This window comes from Zingiber officinale, chromosome 8A (genome assembly GCF_018446385.1).
Source record: "Zingiber officinale cultivar Zhangliang chromosome 8A, Zo_v1.1, whole genome shotgun sequence".
NCBI classification, from domain to species: domain Eukaryota; kingdom Viridiplantae; phylum Streptophyta; class Magnoliopsida; order Zingiberales; family Zingiberaceae; genus Zingiber; species Zingiber officinale.
Window position 1 is genome coordinate 25,694,520 of NC_056000.1, and position 13,643 is coordinate 25,708,162.

The 13,643-nt window shown below is 41.5% G+C and overlaps 3 protein-coding genes across 3 annotated transcripts; all 3 read right to left on the reverse strand.

The window, feature by feature from the left end:
• Nucleotides 1-90: 90 nt before the first annotated feature.
• On the reverse strand, nucleotides 91-711 carry LOC122010620 (ethylene-responsive transcription factor ERF084-like). The gene has a single exon (XM_042567136.1). It carries the CDS (start codon nucleotides 709-711, stop codon nucleotides 91-93), a length of 621 nt encoding a protein of 206 aa, XP_042423070.1.
• A 472-nt stretch (nucleotides 712-1,183) lies between these two features.
• On the reverse strand, nucleotides 1,184-3,299 carry LOC122010621 (inactive TPR repeat-containing thioredoxin TTL3-like). Its single transcript, XM_042567137.1, has 5 exons — nucleotides 2,332-3,299; nucleotides 2,070-2,265; nucleotides 1,808-1,983; nucleotides 1,407-1,740; nucleotides 1,184-1,315 (listed from the first exon to the last, which is right to left on the reverse strand). The coding sequence occupies exons 1-5, from the start codon at nucleotides 3,297-3,299 to the stop codon at nucleotides 1,184-1,186; spliced, it is 1,806 nt and encodes a 601-aa protein (XP_042423071.1).
• An 896-nt stretch (nucleotides 3,300-4,195) lies between these two features.
• Nucleotides 4,196-8,324, reverse strand: LOC122008088 (protein kinase G11A-like). The gene is made up of 3 exons (XM_042563684.1): nucleotides 8,166-8,324; nucleotides 6,354-7,439; nucleotides 4,196-5,285 (listed from the first exon to the last, which is right to left on the reverse strand). Exons 2-3 carry the CDS (start codon nucleotides 7,295-7,297, stop codon nucleotides 4,415-4,417), a joined length of 1,815 nt encoding a protein of 604 aa, XP_042419618.1. The 5' UTR covers nucleotides 7,298-7,439; nucleotides 8,166-8,324; the 3' UTR covers nucleotides 4,196-4,414.
• Nucleotides 8,325-13,643: the final 5,319 nt, after the last annotated feature.

Consider the following 13,643-nt stretch of genomic DNA (forward strand, 5'->3'; position numbering starts at 1 on the left):
AAAAAAAATTAATATAAAGACATAAAAAGGAGCTGTTCTTAAATTATAGATATATATTGCAAAATGAGGAACGACGTGTTTGAGGGTTCATCAAATCCCATCCACATCAGTTTTGTTCACTCCCGCACTCGAACTCGAAGGCCCGAACAACTGCGCGAATCTCGTCACCGCTTTGCTCCTCTTGTCGCTGATCGCTTCCCCCTCCTCCGCCCTCCTTCGCCTCTGCTTCTTCTTCATCGTCGACCCAACGCCGCCGCCAGCGGCGGCGGGATCGGGAGCGGAGGCAGAGGTCGGCGGAGAGGAGCTACCGACGGGAGCCGCCGGTAGCATGCACGACGGAGGGACGGCGAAGTTGGTGCGCGCCTTGGCCCCCCTCAGCCGCCGCGCCGCCTCGTCGTACGCGCGCGCCGCCTCCTCGGCCGTGTCGAACGTCCCCAGCCAAAGCCGGCACCGCCCCACCCGATCGCGTATCTCCGCCGACCACCGCCCCCACGGCCGCTTCCTCACTCCTCGGTAGTTAATCGGCGCCACGGCGCCCGCCGCGCCATCAACCGCCGCCGTCCTCTCGCTCCCGCCGGGCGACGAAGAGCTCGGCGGCGGCCGGCCGAAGAGAACGTGGTAGCCAACCACGGCCGCGATCCCCTCGAGTTGCGGCGGAGCATCAAAGGCATCGTCAGCCACCACAGTAGATGAGTTGACGGTGGATTCCATGGTCGGAACCAGAACTATCTGAGAAGGTCACCCAATGACGAACGGATGAGTGCAGCTGGTAGCATTTTTATAGGAGTCGAGAAGTATATCGTTACTGACTGTTGTGGCAGAGGGCAGTCCTTCTGGCGATCTGCCGTACGATATATCAGTGAGGCACTGCAGATTTTCTTACACTTCCATCGATGGACGCCGAGCCCGGAAATGGCGATATATTTGCAGTGACGACAGCCAGACAGGATTTATCGTGTCAGATCGATCTGAGCAGTTCATTTTACAGTTTCAGAAGCAAAGTAAGTGCACAATGCCACTAGGAAGCAGCCATGCGGAATAATATTCAATACCTCTGTAATATTCAATAACTGCAAGTGGACTGATCAGCAGCCACTAGAATTCAAAGCTTTCTAATGGAAATTAAATGTTCTAATTGTTGTCAAAGAAAGAGATCGAATCGATCGACCTTGCAGCTAGCTGATCAGTCTACCGATCGTTCATCTTGTTTCTTCTTGAGCTTGGCTTTAGCCTTGGCCACCTCTTCATCTCCTGGGTTTTCCTGGACGGCGGCCAACGCTCCATAATCCTTCGCTGCTGCTTCCCATCTTTCCAACTGCGCATGTCAAGCTCAATCGGTTGTTGTGGTTGTTGTGGTGTTAGCCATGAACAAGAAGAGCCAAAGGCAAGTGCGGCGGACTAGTAACCTTGGCATTGCTGTCGGCCCGCCGTCGGCGAGCCTCGCCGTAGGAAGGCCTGAGGGCAAGCGCAGCGTTGCAGTCCTCGACCGCTTTCTCGTAGTGCCCAAGCTCCGAGCGGCACGTAGCTCGATTAAAGAGAAGGGAGGCGTTTTGTGGATCGTGATTCAAGCCTTCTCCATAGGCAACGCACGCCTCGGCGAACTTGGACGCCTTGAAGAGATCGTTTCCCCTCGCACTTGCTGAGGCTACGGCTCGTGCTCGTCGGGCTACTGCGGCCGTCTCCCGGCAGCCCGGGTCGAGTCGAGCAGCTTTCTGCGCCGCCTCCGCCGCCTCTTCGAACCTAAATTCAATGCAAAAAATGTTAGCAGCGAAGAAACAGATCGATAGCACGCATGACTACGACTAACCTTCCCGCGGCGATGTCGACTTGTGCTTGGATCATGAGGAAGTATGAATTTGCAGTGGCACCGAAGAACTTGGTAAACTCATCCATGCCGCCCAACTCGGGGGCTCTGCTCATGGTCGAATCCGCATCCTCGTGTTTCTGCAACTTCAGAAGTGCATCCGCTTGCATCGCGAAGACCTTTTTGATTTTTGAAAGAACAAAGAGATGATGATGATGATCGTGTCAGAGAGCTGCAACGACAATCGAATGGCATGGAATGGAACCTGGGGGGAAGAATCGGCACCAGAGGAAGCAGCGGACTGCGATTCCTTCAGCAACGTGAGGTAGTCCTTCAACCTGCGAGCTTCGTTGGATTTGGAAATGTGGGATTGCAGGGCCTGTGCTCTCGACTTGTCCCAGGCACTGGCTTCGTCTCTCGATTGCTTGAAATGATGAACTGCTTTATCGGCTTCTCCCAGTCTGATGGTTGTAGGAATCAGAACAGATCACTCTGTTTTCCATGGATGCTAGCTGTTAAGGAATTACCTGAGATAAAGGGAAGCGAGACGATGGTGGGCGCGATAGTGAGCGGGATCGATTCTGATGGCCTCGTTGCATTGGGCCACGGCGTCGAAGAGGCGGCCCATGCCGGCGAGCGCAGCCGCCTTGTTGACGTAGTAGGAGGCCTTGCCGGGGTTCTCCGCGAAACTTCCTTTCTTGTACTCCTCGTTCCCCATCTCCTTCAGCTCCTCCGGGTTCTGCCTCGTCGAGAGAGCGCGGCACAGCTCTGGCGCGGGAGCTGGAGTCTTCTCCTTCTTTGGGAACCTATTAGCAGGCGCCGGAGCTGGAGTCTTCTCCTTGATTGGGATCCGATTCGCCGGCGCCGAGGCCCTGATCTCGTTGTCCTTCGCCTCTTCCCTCAGTTCCTTGACCGTTTTGGGGAGGGAATCGAGCATATTATTTCGTCTTGGAGGATTCATTGGATTTCCCCGGAGGTTGCCAAGGTTGCCGTACACCATCACGTTGCCCGACGAGGCGCGGAGGAGGTGACCGCCTCCGGCGGCGGCGGCGCGCTGCCGATCGTACAGCATTCCGTCGAGCTCCGCCACGATCCCCTTGCTCACGGCTGGCGCTGTCGCCGGAGCCGGGAGCGCCCTCATGGCCTCCTTCCTCGGCCTGCGCAACTGGACGGCCGCCGGAGCCGCCTGGGCCTTCACGGCAGGCAGCGGAACCGGGACGCGGACTATGGAAGTAACGTTGTCGGAGCCCTTGCGTTGCCGAGGCGTGCCCACGTCCAGCGTTCGCTTCGCCGCGGCCGCCCCGGCGGACTCCAAGGCCGGGATCGAACTGGTCGACCTCGCCCTCCGGCGGCGGAACAGGCCGCAGCCAAACATCCTGGGAGAGTCGGCGTCGGCGTCCATAGCTTCCGTCAGGGATTCACGGCCGCGGAGGCGAATGCCAGCGATGGCGCACGAGGCTGGAGCAAGAAGAAGGCGGCGGCGGGGGCGGGTCATCTATAAAGTGCGTGCTTTTGGCATGACCATGACCATCATCTTGCATGATCGCAATGCGAAACGCATGAACAGAAGAATTCCGAGAAGCTCAAAATCACAATTAATGAAAACAACAAATGGTAAAATTTATAAACGAGGCAAATTGCAATAGAATTGCAAAGATCGGAAAGATCAGCTGGACGCCAACATGCATGCATTGCAAAGAGGGAAAAATCTTTCTGTATTATTAAAGCAAACAGTAAAAAAAATTAAAAAGAAGTAGAATTAAAATTCTGCTGCTGTTTGCAGCATGAATCAGGAAGGATTATGGGATTAGGAAATGGGCGAATGGTTCTTTCAGACTTCTAAATTTAGCATCTTGTGGCAAAAGACGAAATAGCATCCTGAGCGAGTATGTGACAGGTGGGGTGAGTTGCACAGGGACCAGAGATTTACGTCCCGACTACTCCGAGTTTCGACCCTCTAAATCTAGCATCTTGCATTTCGGATTGTTGGTGAATGATTATTCTTTTTTAAGCAAAAGTGATTACGCTCCCGGTGAATGGTTAGTCTTTAGCAACTAAAACAAGGTGATTAATTCTTCATCTTTTTTTGCTATTCTGTTTTTAGTTACTCTTTTTTCTTTTTCGTTAAAATCTAAATTTTATGGATTGTGTGATAATGTTTATATATATACAATCATTTTGAATCTATGTATAGTCAAAAAATAGTTGAGAATAATTTTCAAATTAGTAATTCTTTCAATAGACATGAATATTTTACAACAATCTATAGTAAATACCATCACAACATTCAACCGCGCAGTGAAAGAATTCAATTGTTGACTCAAAAGTACAAAATGTAAAACTTTTAACGAATTCACATTTAACATCGTAGTAGATGGACAAGATCTAGCATTGATAAAGAACAAAGAGGATATATTGGATGATCCTCGAGGAATACATATCTGGAGTTGATGGTGCATTTCCAAACAGGAGATGCAGTGATAATCCTTAAGGGATACATGTCTGGAACAGAACTTCACTGAGATTCTACTGGGTAAAACAAAAATGCATTCCCCATACAACTTCCCACAGATTCTACAATTTCAACTGGTTGATCAAGAGGAGAATTGACTAAAAGAAATCAAATTCTAGATAGTTGTTCGAACCTTTCTGGTTCACAGTTGTCGTGGCTTTTTCACTTGCTGATACAGCAGGCTTTGCGAGTCGTTCCGTGTCAAAAGGTTTTGGAATCTCGGGAGGGCTTGCACATCGTATAAGTGCCCAATTGACTCCCTCGAAGAAAGTGTGTTGCTTTATCTCTGAAGCCCCGCGTTTGTACCCAAGTCGGTGCTGAGGTTCCTTAACAAGTAGTCCCCTCATCAGATCTCTTGCAGCAAAGCTCACCGTTGGGGACTCTGGGAAGCGCAACGGCTGCCCAACAACATTGAACAATGTTGCCCTGGTACCTGATCCCTTGAATGGCGTCTTCCCAAATAATAGTTCATACATGAAGATGCCAAACGTCCACCAATCAACTGCACTCCCGTGGCCGTTGCCTTTTATTATCTCCGGTGCTAAGTACTCGTGTGTGCCAACGAAAGACATGGAACGAGCATCTGTAGGCTCCGCTATGAGCTCGGGCAACGGGTTCACCTGGTTTCCTATTTCTGACTTTGCTTTCCTCTCCTTGGACTTCGATTTAGAAAAAAATCGTGGACCGAAGCAAGTTGTAGGCACCACACAAGAAGGCTGAATACAGGATGGCTCAATGCAAGCAGGCTGAATGCAGTAAGTAGTGTTGTTCCTTCTAGCTGATGCAGGATCTGGGTTCGAGGACTTGATTAGTGTCGGGTTTACTGCACAGCGGAGAGAGAGGTCAAAGTCAGTAAGCATAATGTGGCCATCCTCGCGAACAAGGACATTTTCTGGTTTCAGGTCCCGGTATATAATTCCAAGCATGTGTAGGTATTCCAGTGCCAGAAGGATTTCAGCAGCATAAAACCTACATTCAAGATTTTAATATTGATCAGTGAATTTGGCGATCACCAGCAAACAATCAATTCTCACATAACAAACAATAACAGTATGCCATCGAATATAGACCAATAAAGTTGAATTCACACTGAATAACATCGTCATCGATAACAATAATAAGCCTGGCGAGTGACCTCTACTTGAGGTGGATTTGCCATTAGTGACACTGAAATGAGTTAAATAAATGTCATGAGCATAAAATAGTGTTTTCCAGAGTCCAGACTACCTTATGCATAAATCCTCTCAAGTGATTCGATTGGAATTCTTGAACTCGAAAGTCCTAAGGTGGGTCAGTTTAGATACAAACAGCATCTAATCAAACTTAACTTATTCGAAAGAGCAATAGGAATATTGGCCCACAACTATACGGTAGCTCATGCTGGGACAGTCCCCAAAACAAGTCAAGAACTTACACGTAAAGAATGCATGCATCCTTGAACAAATTGGGATATCAGAAATCAGTAAACAGCTATTAGATTACCATGAAAAATCCTAGAGTATCTGAACGATCAATATTGTTCATGTAGCACATCTCTAAAATTTACAAAACAGTTTTTAAATTCAAACATAACCTCAAGAAGATATCAATCAACAAAAAAAGTTGGGTTCTTTTGCCTTCTAGCTAACAAGCTAAACAAGAAAATAAGTGCTCGTAGGGAGTTTCCTAAAGCTAGGAAAAAAGTAAAATGGGTTTTCCTATTGCAATCGACCTACATTTCTAGTTAATGATCTTAGTTCACCCTCACCATGTATTCATAAGGGATTTAATTACTTCAAACAAGTATAAGTCATTTCCTCCATGACCAAATAGTAAATAATGAATTGATAAATTGACACAAACAAAAAGGAAAGAATAGCATTTTATAATGCTAGTGGCATGACATGTTTGTAGCATTTACGTACAAAAAATTAACTGATGTGTTTAGGCTGAATAAACTATGTCGGAAAAATGGAAATTGGAATGATGAAAAATCATCTAGCATGCACTCCTAAAACAGCAAGTCAAATCTAATAAGGACTGAAGTGCAGAATGTACTTCACAGCTTGTTCTGAGAAATGTTTCCCAGGTTGCCTTTGACGAAGTGTGTGCAGATCACCTCCAGGGCAGAACTCCATCACCAAACATGAGAATTTATCTGTTTCAAAGTGGGTATAAAGTGTAGGAAGAAATGGATGATCCAGACATTGTAATATCTCCCTCTCTGTCTGAGCTCTAAGAAGCTTTTTACGGCTGGCCAGCAATCCCTTATCCATAACCTTCATCGCAAAGTAGCTTTTTGTCCCACTTAATTCTGATAGATACACACTGCCGATATCACCACAACCTAACTTCTTCAATAGCCTAAAATGATTTAAACCTAAAACACCATCTTTTGTACGAATCTTTCTAATGGCTTCAACTCTTGAATCATTTGATTTATGAGGTTTGGTTATACTATTACTCAAACTGCTACAGGAGCTTTCATCACTTACATCACTATTTGTACTAGGTCGGCACATGCTACTTTTTCCGCTCTCAACAAAGTCAGCTGTCACACTACTGTTTTCATCACTAAATTTAGCAGATACAAAGTTATTATTTCCACTCTGTTCGGATTTCTTGGCTTGATCTCCATTACCATCCCCAATTGTGGTTCCATTTTCCCCAGCATCTCCTTGCTCCAGTGATTGCTTCCAAGTATCTGAAGGGAGCTTATCACAAGTTTCAGAGGACAAGGGAACCTCAGTAGGAACCTTATCTGTTGAATTTTCAAAAGATTCCTTCTGATGGTGATCTGATTTACTATCTTTCATTAGGCCATTCAGAGCATATTTTGACACATTCTGATTCATCTCTACCATTTTTTTGGCAGTACTGCAATCTGATTTGCTTGGCCTCAGAATCTGGGAAGATCTAAAAGAATTTGGCTCTACTTTGGGATTCCCAGAAGATTCTGTTTGGAGCTTAGCATTGGTTTGTGATGTAGTCTTTGAAGCCATCGCTATTTGTATAATACTTCTTATCTAACTAGGAAATGCAACTTAAGTACTTATTGCTCAATTATGATACGCAGCATCCACTGTAGAAGTCACAAACATCTGCTTCTTTATCATGAGTTGATAGATCTCCTCAACTTGGGCTCTGTATTTGCAAAAAGACAAGGATAAATAAAATTTAATGGAACATTTAGCTTGCAGATTGCAGCCAGGTACGGTTAGTAAGTAATTTATCAGTCAGTTCGAAAATCAAGTAATTGCCACCAAAACTGAGATTGGAAAAGCATGCTTAATGTAAAATAGTTTGAGTTCAAAAGAAAAACAACACAAATAAAAATAAGAATGTTTTAAGAATCGGCTTGAATGTTCAGAATAGTGCATTCAAGAATATAGAAGCCGCATGAACCAAATGTAACTAAAAGACTTATAGGGCATAACATTATACTGAATGTCGTGCGGAAGGGTATCAAGCAACAATTTTTCATCCGTGAGATCGACAAACCAAAGCCCACACCGAATCAAGTAAGTTTTACCCGGCAAAGGATAGATTCAACCTGGTCTAGGGCGTCAGATCGTTGAACAAAAACATGTCTTCTCTCTTTAAAGGAGCCCCCAAAATCTCATCAATCCAGAAAAACAAAATTTGGAAGAGAAAAAACAAACATTACTGACAAATACGCGATTCGCAAACCCCCAAAATAGCTGCAAGAAGCGACCTTTAACACAAATCAAGCCCAGAAAGAATGCTGTTCCAGCAAAAGCGTCCCAATCGAAAACGCCGAAACACAAGGAACACAGATCCAGAGCTCCCAGATCAGAGGTTAGGAGAAACGATACAAAGAGGCGGAAGCAAGCGCGAGAAAAACTTTACCTTGCGACAAGTCCAGACCTTTAGATCGCCAGCCAGACAGACAGCGAGGAAGGGTTCCACAGCTCTCACACTGAAGTCCACAGCACAAGCTGGAGAAAGAGAGAGAGAGAAGAGGGAAAGGGAAACTGGGAAAGGTAAATTTGGCAAAAGAAAAAAATAATAATAGAAAGTTTATTTTAGATGGTGAGGGTGCATAAAGCGCCTGGAAAGAAGAGATGGTCAAAGCGAAAAGAGAAGCCTTTTTTCCTTTATCACGCAATTGTGTTAAATGGAGGGACAAGATGGTGACAGACTAATCTTTTGGTAAGTGCGCACTTTGAGCCAGGAGATTCGCTCGCCGCTGTATGTTAGTAAAAATGGAATCCAGTGGTCCAACACGGTCAGTCATCACATACGAAAAGAGAACTCAGGATATTATAATTGCTCAGTGTTGGAAAGACTTTTTAATTTTTGATCGAATTAATTAATATTTTATTATTTTTCACTTGTTTAATTTTTATTGAAAAATACAATCAATTAGTTCAAGAAAATTTGATTGATTTGATTTTGAATAATTTAGTTTTATTTTAACTGATCATGGCCCCGCGTAATCCTTGGGCAGGCAGTGGAGTGCCCACAAGATAGCTCTGTTTTGAACATGATTTAAGATGGGGCAGTGCCTGTCATTAGGCATTCATGCTGCTTCTCTTCTCTTCTCTTCTCGTCTCCATCCCTTATAAATCCTGCAATTATGGCATTTAAGTGCAATGCCATGCTCTCTTCTTGCACAAGAAACAAAGCCCAGAGTTGCCTGCGCATTGAAGAGTATGCTAAGGCACATGGGAGTTTGGCTGTTGGCTCCTCGGCGGTCGGCAGGGGCAGCTAGCCTCCTGTTCTACCCCAAAGGTAGAAGATAAAAATGAATTCTTTTGCTCTGCCTGTGTCGTAGGGGGGGCATGTGCAACTGCACGTTGACTGATTTGGGTTGGTTCAAGGCATCATGAAAAAATTATTCGGCCTTCGAGCTCTGTTTCATGTCTGAGACAAATACATTCAAAATTTACAATCAAAGTGTAGTACTGGACCTGAAAAGGAAGTAAGTACAGTGTTGTTTTTCCTTTTCCATCCTCCATCACACCTAAGACTAAATCCAAATGCATTTTACCAGTAGCGAGCAAAAAAATTGGATGAACTTGTGGTCATAGCTTGCAGAATGGTGATCAGGGTCGATATGGCATCGCGATCGGATTGATCGGGATCAAAATGTTTTTTTGGTTTACAATCTGATTCAATTTAAAAGTTAACAAAGCAGCTCGTAAAAGTTATTGAAATCTTTAATTTAAATATGATCGTTAAAAATAACTTTTTAAAAATCGATTAATTCCATAAAATATCAAATAAAAGGGATTCAAAATTTATCGTTTTGGGAAAAGGTATGACAAAATATTATTGGTAAAAAAATAATTAAAAATAACTAAATATATGCATGAAAATAATTTAAATTATAGAATAGTCAAAGATAATAAAAAAGAAAACTAAACATCTTTTGGATATGGGAAAAATAGATATTTTTTTTCTCAAATTTAATGGTTATGAATTTAATCTAATAATTAATTATATATTTTTGAATAAACTTTAATTTGATATTGGCACGGTGATGGAGAGAGGTCTACATGGCACGAAATTAATTATTATGGTGGATGTCAAAGTTAAGGTGGTCAATGCCAGGTGTCATGGTCGAACGGAGAACAATTGCAATGGTCGGTCAGGCGATCAGGCCCCGACCAGCGGAGATGTATCCGAGTCGACCCCCATTCCGACTCGGGATAATACGCAAGACAGTCGACACTTAATACGGAGCAGCAGGACGCCGAGGGAGACAACATAGCTGGTCTGAATGGGGGGAAGATATGTTATTACACGGTCACCGCATAGCAGAACCACAAAGGTCGATAGAGCGGAGGAGTCCCAGTTGAGCGACTACCCTGCTCGGCCAAGCAACAGGATCTGGCCATGGACGGAGCGGAGTCCTGGTCGAGCGGTTACCCCGTTCGGCCAAGCAACAGGATCACTATAGTATCTCTCGACATCCTTTTGGGAGATAGTGTTGTTAACACGAGACATGGTCAATAGGCAGATCGTACGATAGAAACTTCTACTGTCGTATTAGGGATATGCATGTCCTGTTAAGATATGATATCAGAGGTACTTTTCTGACAAAATCCTTTCATGAGACACATGGGAGAGTGTGGTCATGTCTCGAAAAGCATACACACTGTCCACCAAGACTTTATATAAAGTGGAGTACATCACCAGCGGAGGTACGTGTTATTTTAGAGTACTACTATTATTTTGCTTTTCTCCACATTCCGATGACTGACTTGAGCGTCGGAGGGCCAACACCGAGGACCCTTTCCCTAGTCTGGTACTGACGTCGTTTGTTTTATCGAGTGAGGTGAAGTCCCTGTCCGCTCAGTAAAACCGCCACCTCTCAGTTTCACGCTTTTGGACAAAATCAAATATATTATAATTTTAAGGACTTAATCCAAATTGAAAATTATGATCTCTCAAAATTTTATTTCGATCATACTTTAATCCTACCGATCCTACTACTATGATCCTATCGATCCCACTAATCACGCTGCGATTCCACTAAAAAACCATGTTCATCCAGAATTAATTCGTTCTTTAGATTATAGGATTGTGCGGTGTTTTAGATTATATATAGGATCATGATTTTGCAAATGCCTGCAGCAGTTAGAATAAGATTTCTTAGCTGGAGTCCAGTGCCACAAGAGACGATCCAGCACTCAAGCACAGGCTTGTGCTGCATGGCAATAGAACACCCTGCGCAATGACCAGGACAGAACACATGAATGAACAACACATGGACGTGATTTGATGATCTTCCTCATCACTGTTCTCCACTTGGGCTTGAAAAAAAACAGGCCTAAACAGTCAAAGTTCTGGCTGCTCAATGTAGTTCAATCAGCTGTTCTCTTTCTCTCTGTCTGCTTCTGCAGCAGGATTATGAATTCTTATACAGATTTGTGGTGCTGTACTTTCATGCATCTGGCTGAATGAATGGACATGGCCAGGTGAAATCAAGGGGACCAGCAATTATTTCACTTTCTATATGTCCAATCGGGCGTCTCAGTGGACAACGTGACCTAACCCTAACATGGTTAAGTATCAAACACTGACCAAACAATCAAAAAAGAACTTTAAGTTTCATGTGTACGGAGATTTATAGAAATGTACATGTAGTAGTAATTTAGTAAAAAATAATTACATCTAACACTCCTCAGATAATTATGTAAGGTAAAAGCATATAGTAGTAGAGCAATGCATTGGAGCATTATCAAAGTATTATAACGTTCATAAAATGTTAAAATCAATACAGAAATAGTTATAACATATATGGAACTCACACCAACATTGAATGTGTTTAATGAATTGAACGCGTTCAATATATATTTTTACATTTTTTAATCCCTATATGGCCCATCATAAATTTATTATTATTTTTATTTTATATATATATATATATATATATATATATATATATATATATATATATATATATATATATATATATATTCTATTAAAACAATTAAAAATATAAAAAATCATTTAAACGGATAGTAAACAACGGATAATTTTTCAATATTTTTTTAATTGATAGTTTTAAAAGAAAATTATTAGTTTTAATTTTCCAATGCAATGGATATTAATCAATCATTTTAATTTTTCAACGATTATTTCAAGTTTCAATGTATAATTTTTTTTAAATGTAAAATTTCATCTATAAATATTTATCATCTTATTTAAATCTTTTAACATCTAAATCTAAAATTCTTCTCTTATTTTTCTCTGATGAAAATAATAGAGAATTTTTTAAAAATTTTGTGAATTACCAAAAATTGCCCGATAAAAATTATTTTTCTCAAAATTCATAAATTTCACTAAATTACTCATATTTTCCAAATCTACCAAATTATTCACATAATCCATACTCACCAAATCCATACGGTTCATATCTACAAATTATTCATATAATCCATATCCACAAAATTATCCATCTATTCCACATGCAACCGTTATGCCTTTTATATCTCTGACGGAAAATGAACCGTTTACTCCAACTTTTGTTCCAGAGACTCAACTATCTAACCATGAATCCCCAATTGAACTCGCAAATTTGGAGAAGGCGGATTCTAACGCTGTGAGTAGAAGAAAGTGATCAACATAGAGTAAGGTTGAAGATGAGGTTTTAGCAAGATTGTTTGTTACTATCGGTGATGATCCAATCATCGACAATGATTAGAAGGTGGATGATTTCTGGGGGCGTATTGCAAGCTATTACAATGAGAATCGTCCTCCGGGCATACCCAATAGAATTGCTAGTGTCATACGATCGCATTGGCACAATACCATATAAAAAAAAGTATATCGCTTCAATGCAAATTACAATAGTGTTTATAGTGTGTATTGTAACGACCACAATGATGAGATATATTGCAGCTTGCAATTTGGTCATAATATAACAAGAATCCTTGAAAGTATTATATTTTAAGTTTATGCAAGTGTAATTTTTTTTATATGTTGTACTTCTTCATCTTAAATTTATAATAATATTTTAATTTTAAATAAAATTATTAATATTATTATTTTATTTTAATTTTAAATAAATATATTTTAATTTTACGCAAATAATATATTTTAAAATAATATTATTAATTATTTTAAATAATAATTATTTAAATTGTGTAAATATAATTAAAATGGTAATAAAAGTAAAGATGAATTGACAACGGGCCCCACAAATAATGAAGGTTAATATTAAAACGAATGTAAAAGAATGAAGTGTTAATATAATGGGTATGTGGTATGTGAGTCCCACATTTTTTATGAGATGGTGGGTGTTATAACACCCACCAATATGGATATCCTAATGCTCAATAACAAAAAATAATTGCCCCGGGGCTATATGCAACGACACGATATTTAGATTGTCACCCAATATTTACGATTCGATCTCCAGCTAACGCATATTTATAGGATTTTTTCCCCCAAATGGAGAGCGCAACTAAAGGATACTGAGCTTCTTGATTGCCCGTCATAAGCGTGCGTTTACCGATTTATTCTGATGATTGATAGAAAAATTCTGTGAAGCCAAACTGATCGTCCCAAATTAGTCAATGAGACTAATTAAGTTTATCAAATATCAAAGTCTTCGTCCAAGTTCAGGATATTATAATGTTAATCCAACCCATATCATTGAACATTTGTTTTCTAATCCAAATTGTCATTCTTCTTAGGAATTTTTAATTTTTTTAAGACATTGTTAGTTCATGAAAACTTTTTTACACTATAAATCTTTTTTTTTAAAAAAAAATCTTAACATAAGTAAATGTTGACTATATAGGATTTTTAAAAAGTATTTAATTTTCAATTTAGAGTATTTTAAAATCATATAATAGTTTGTTTCTCAATTTA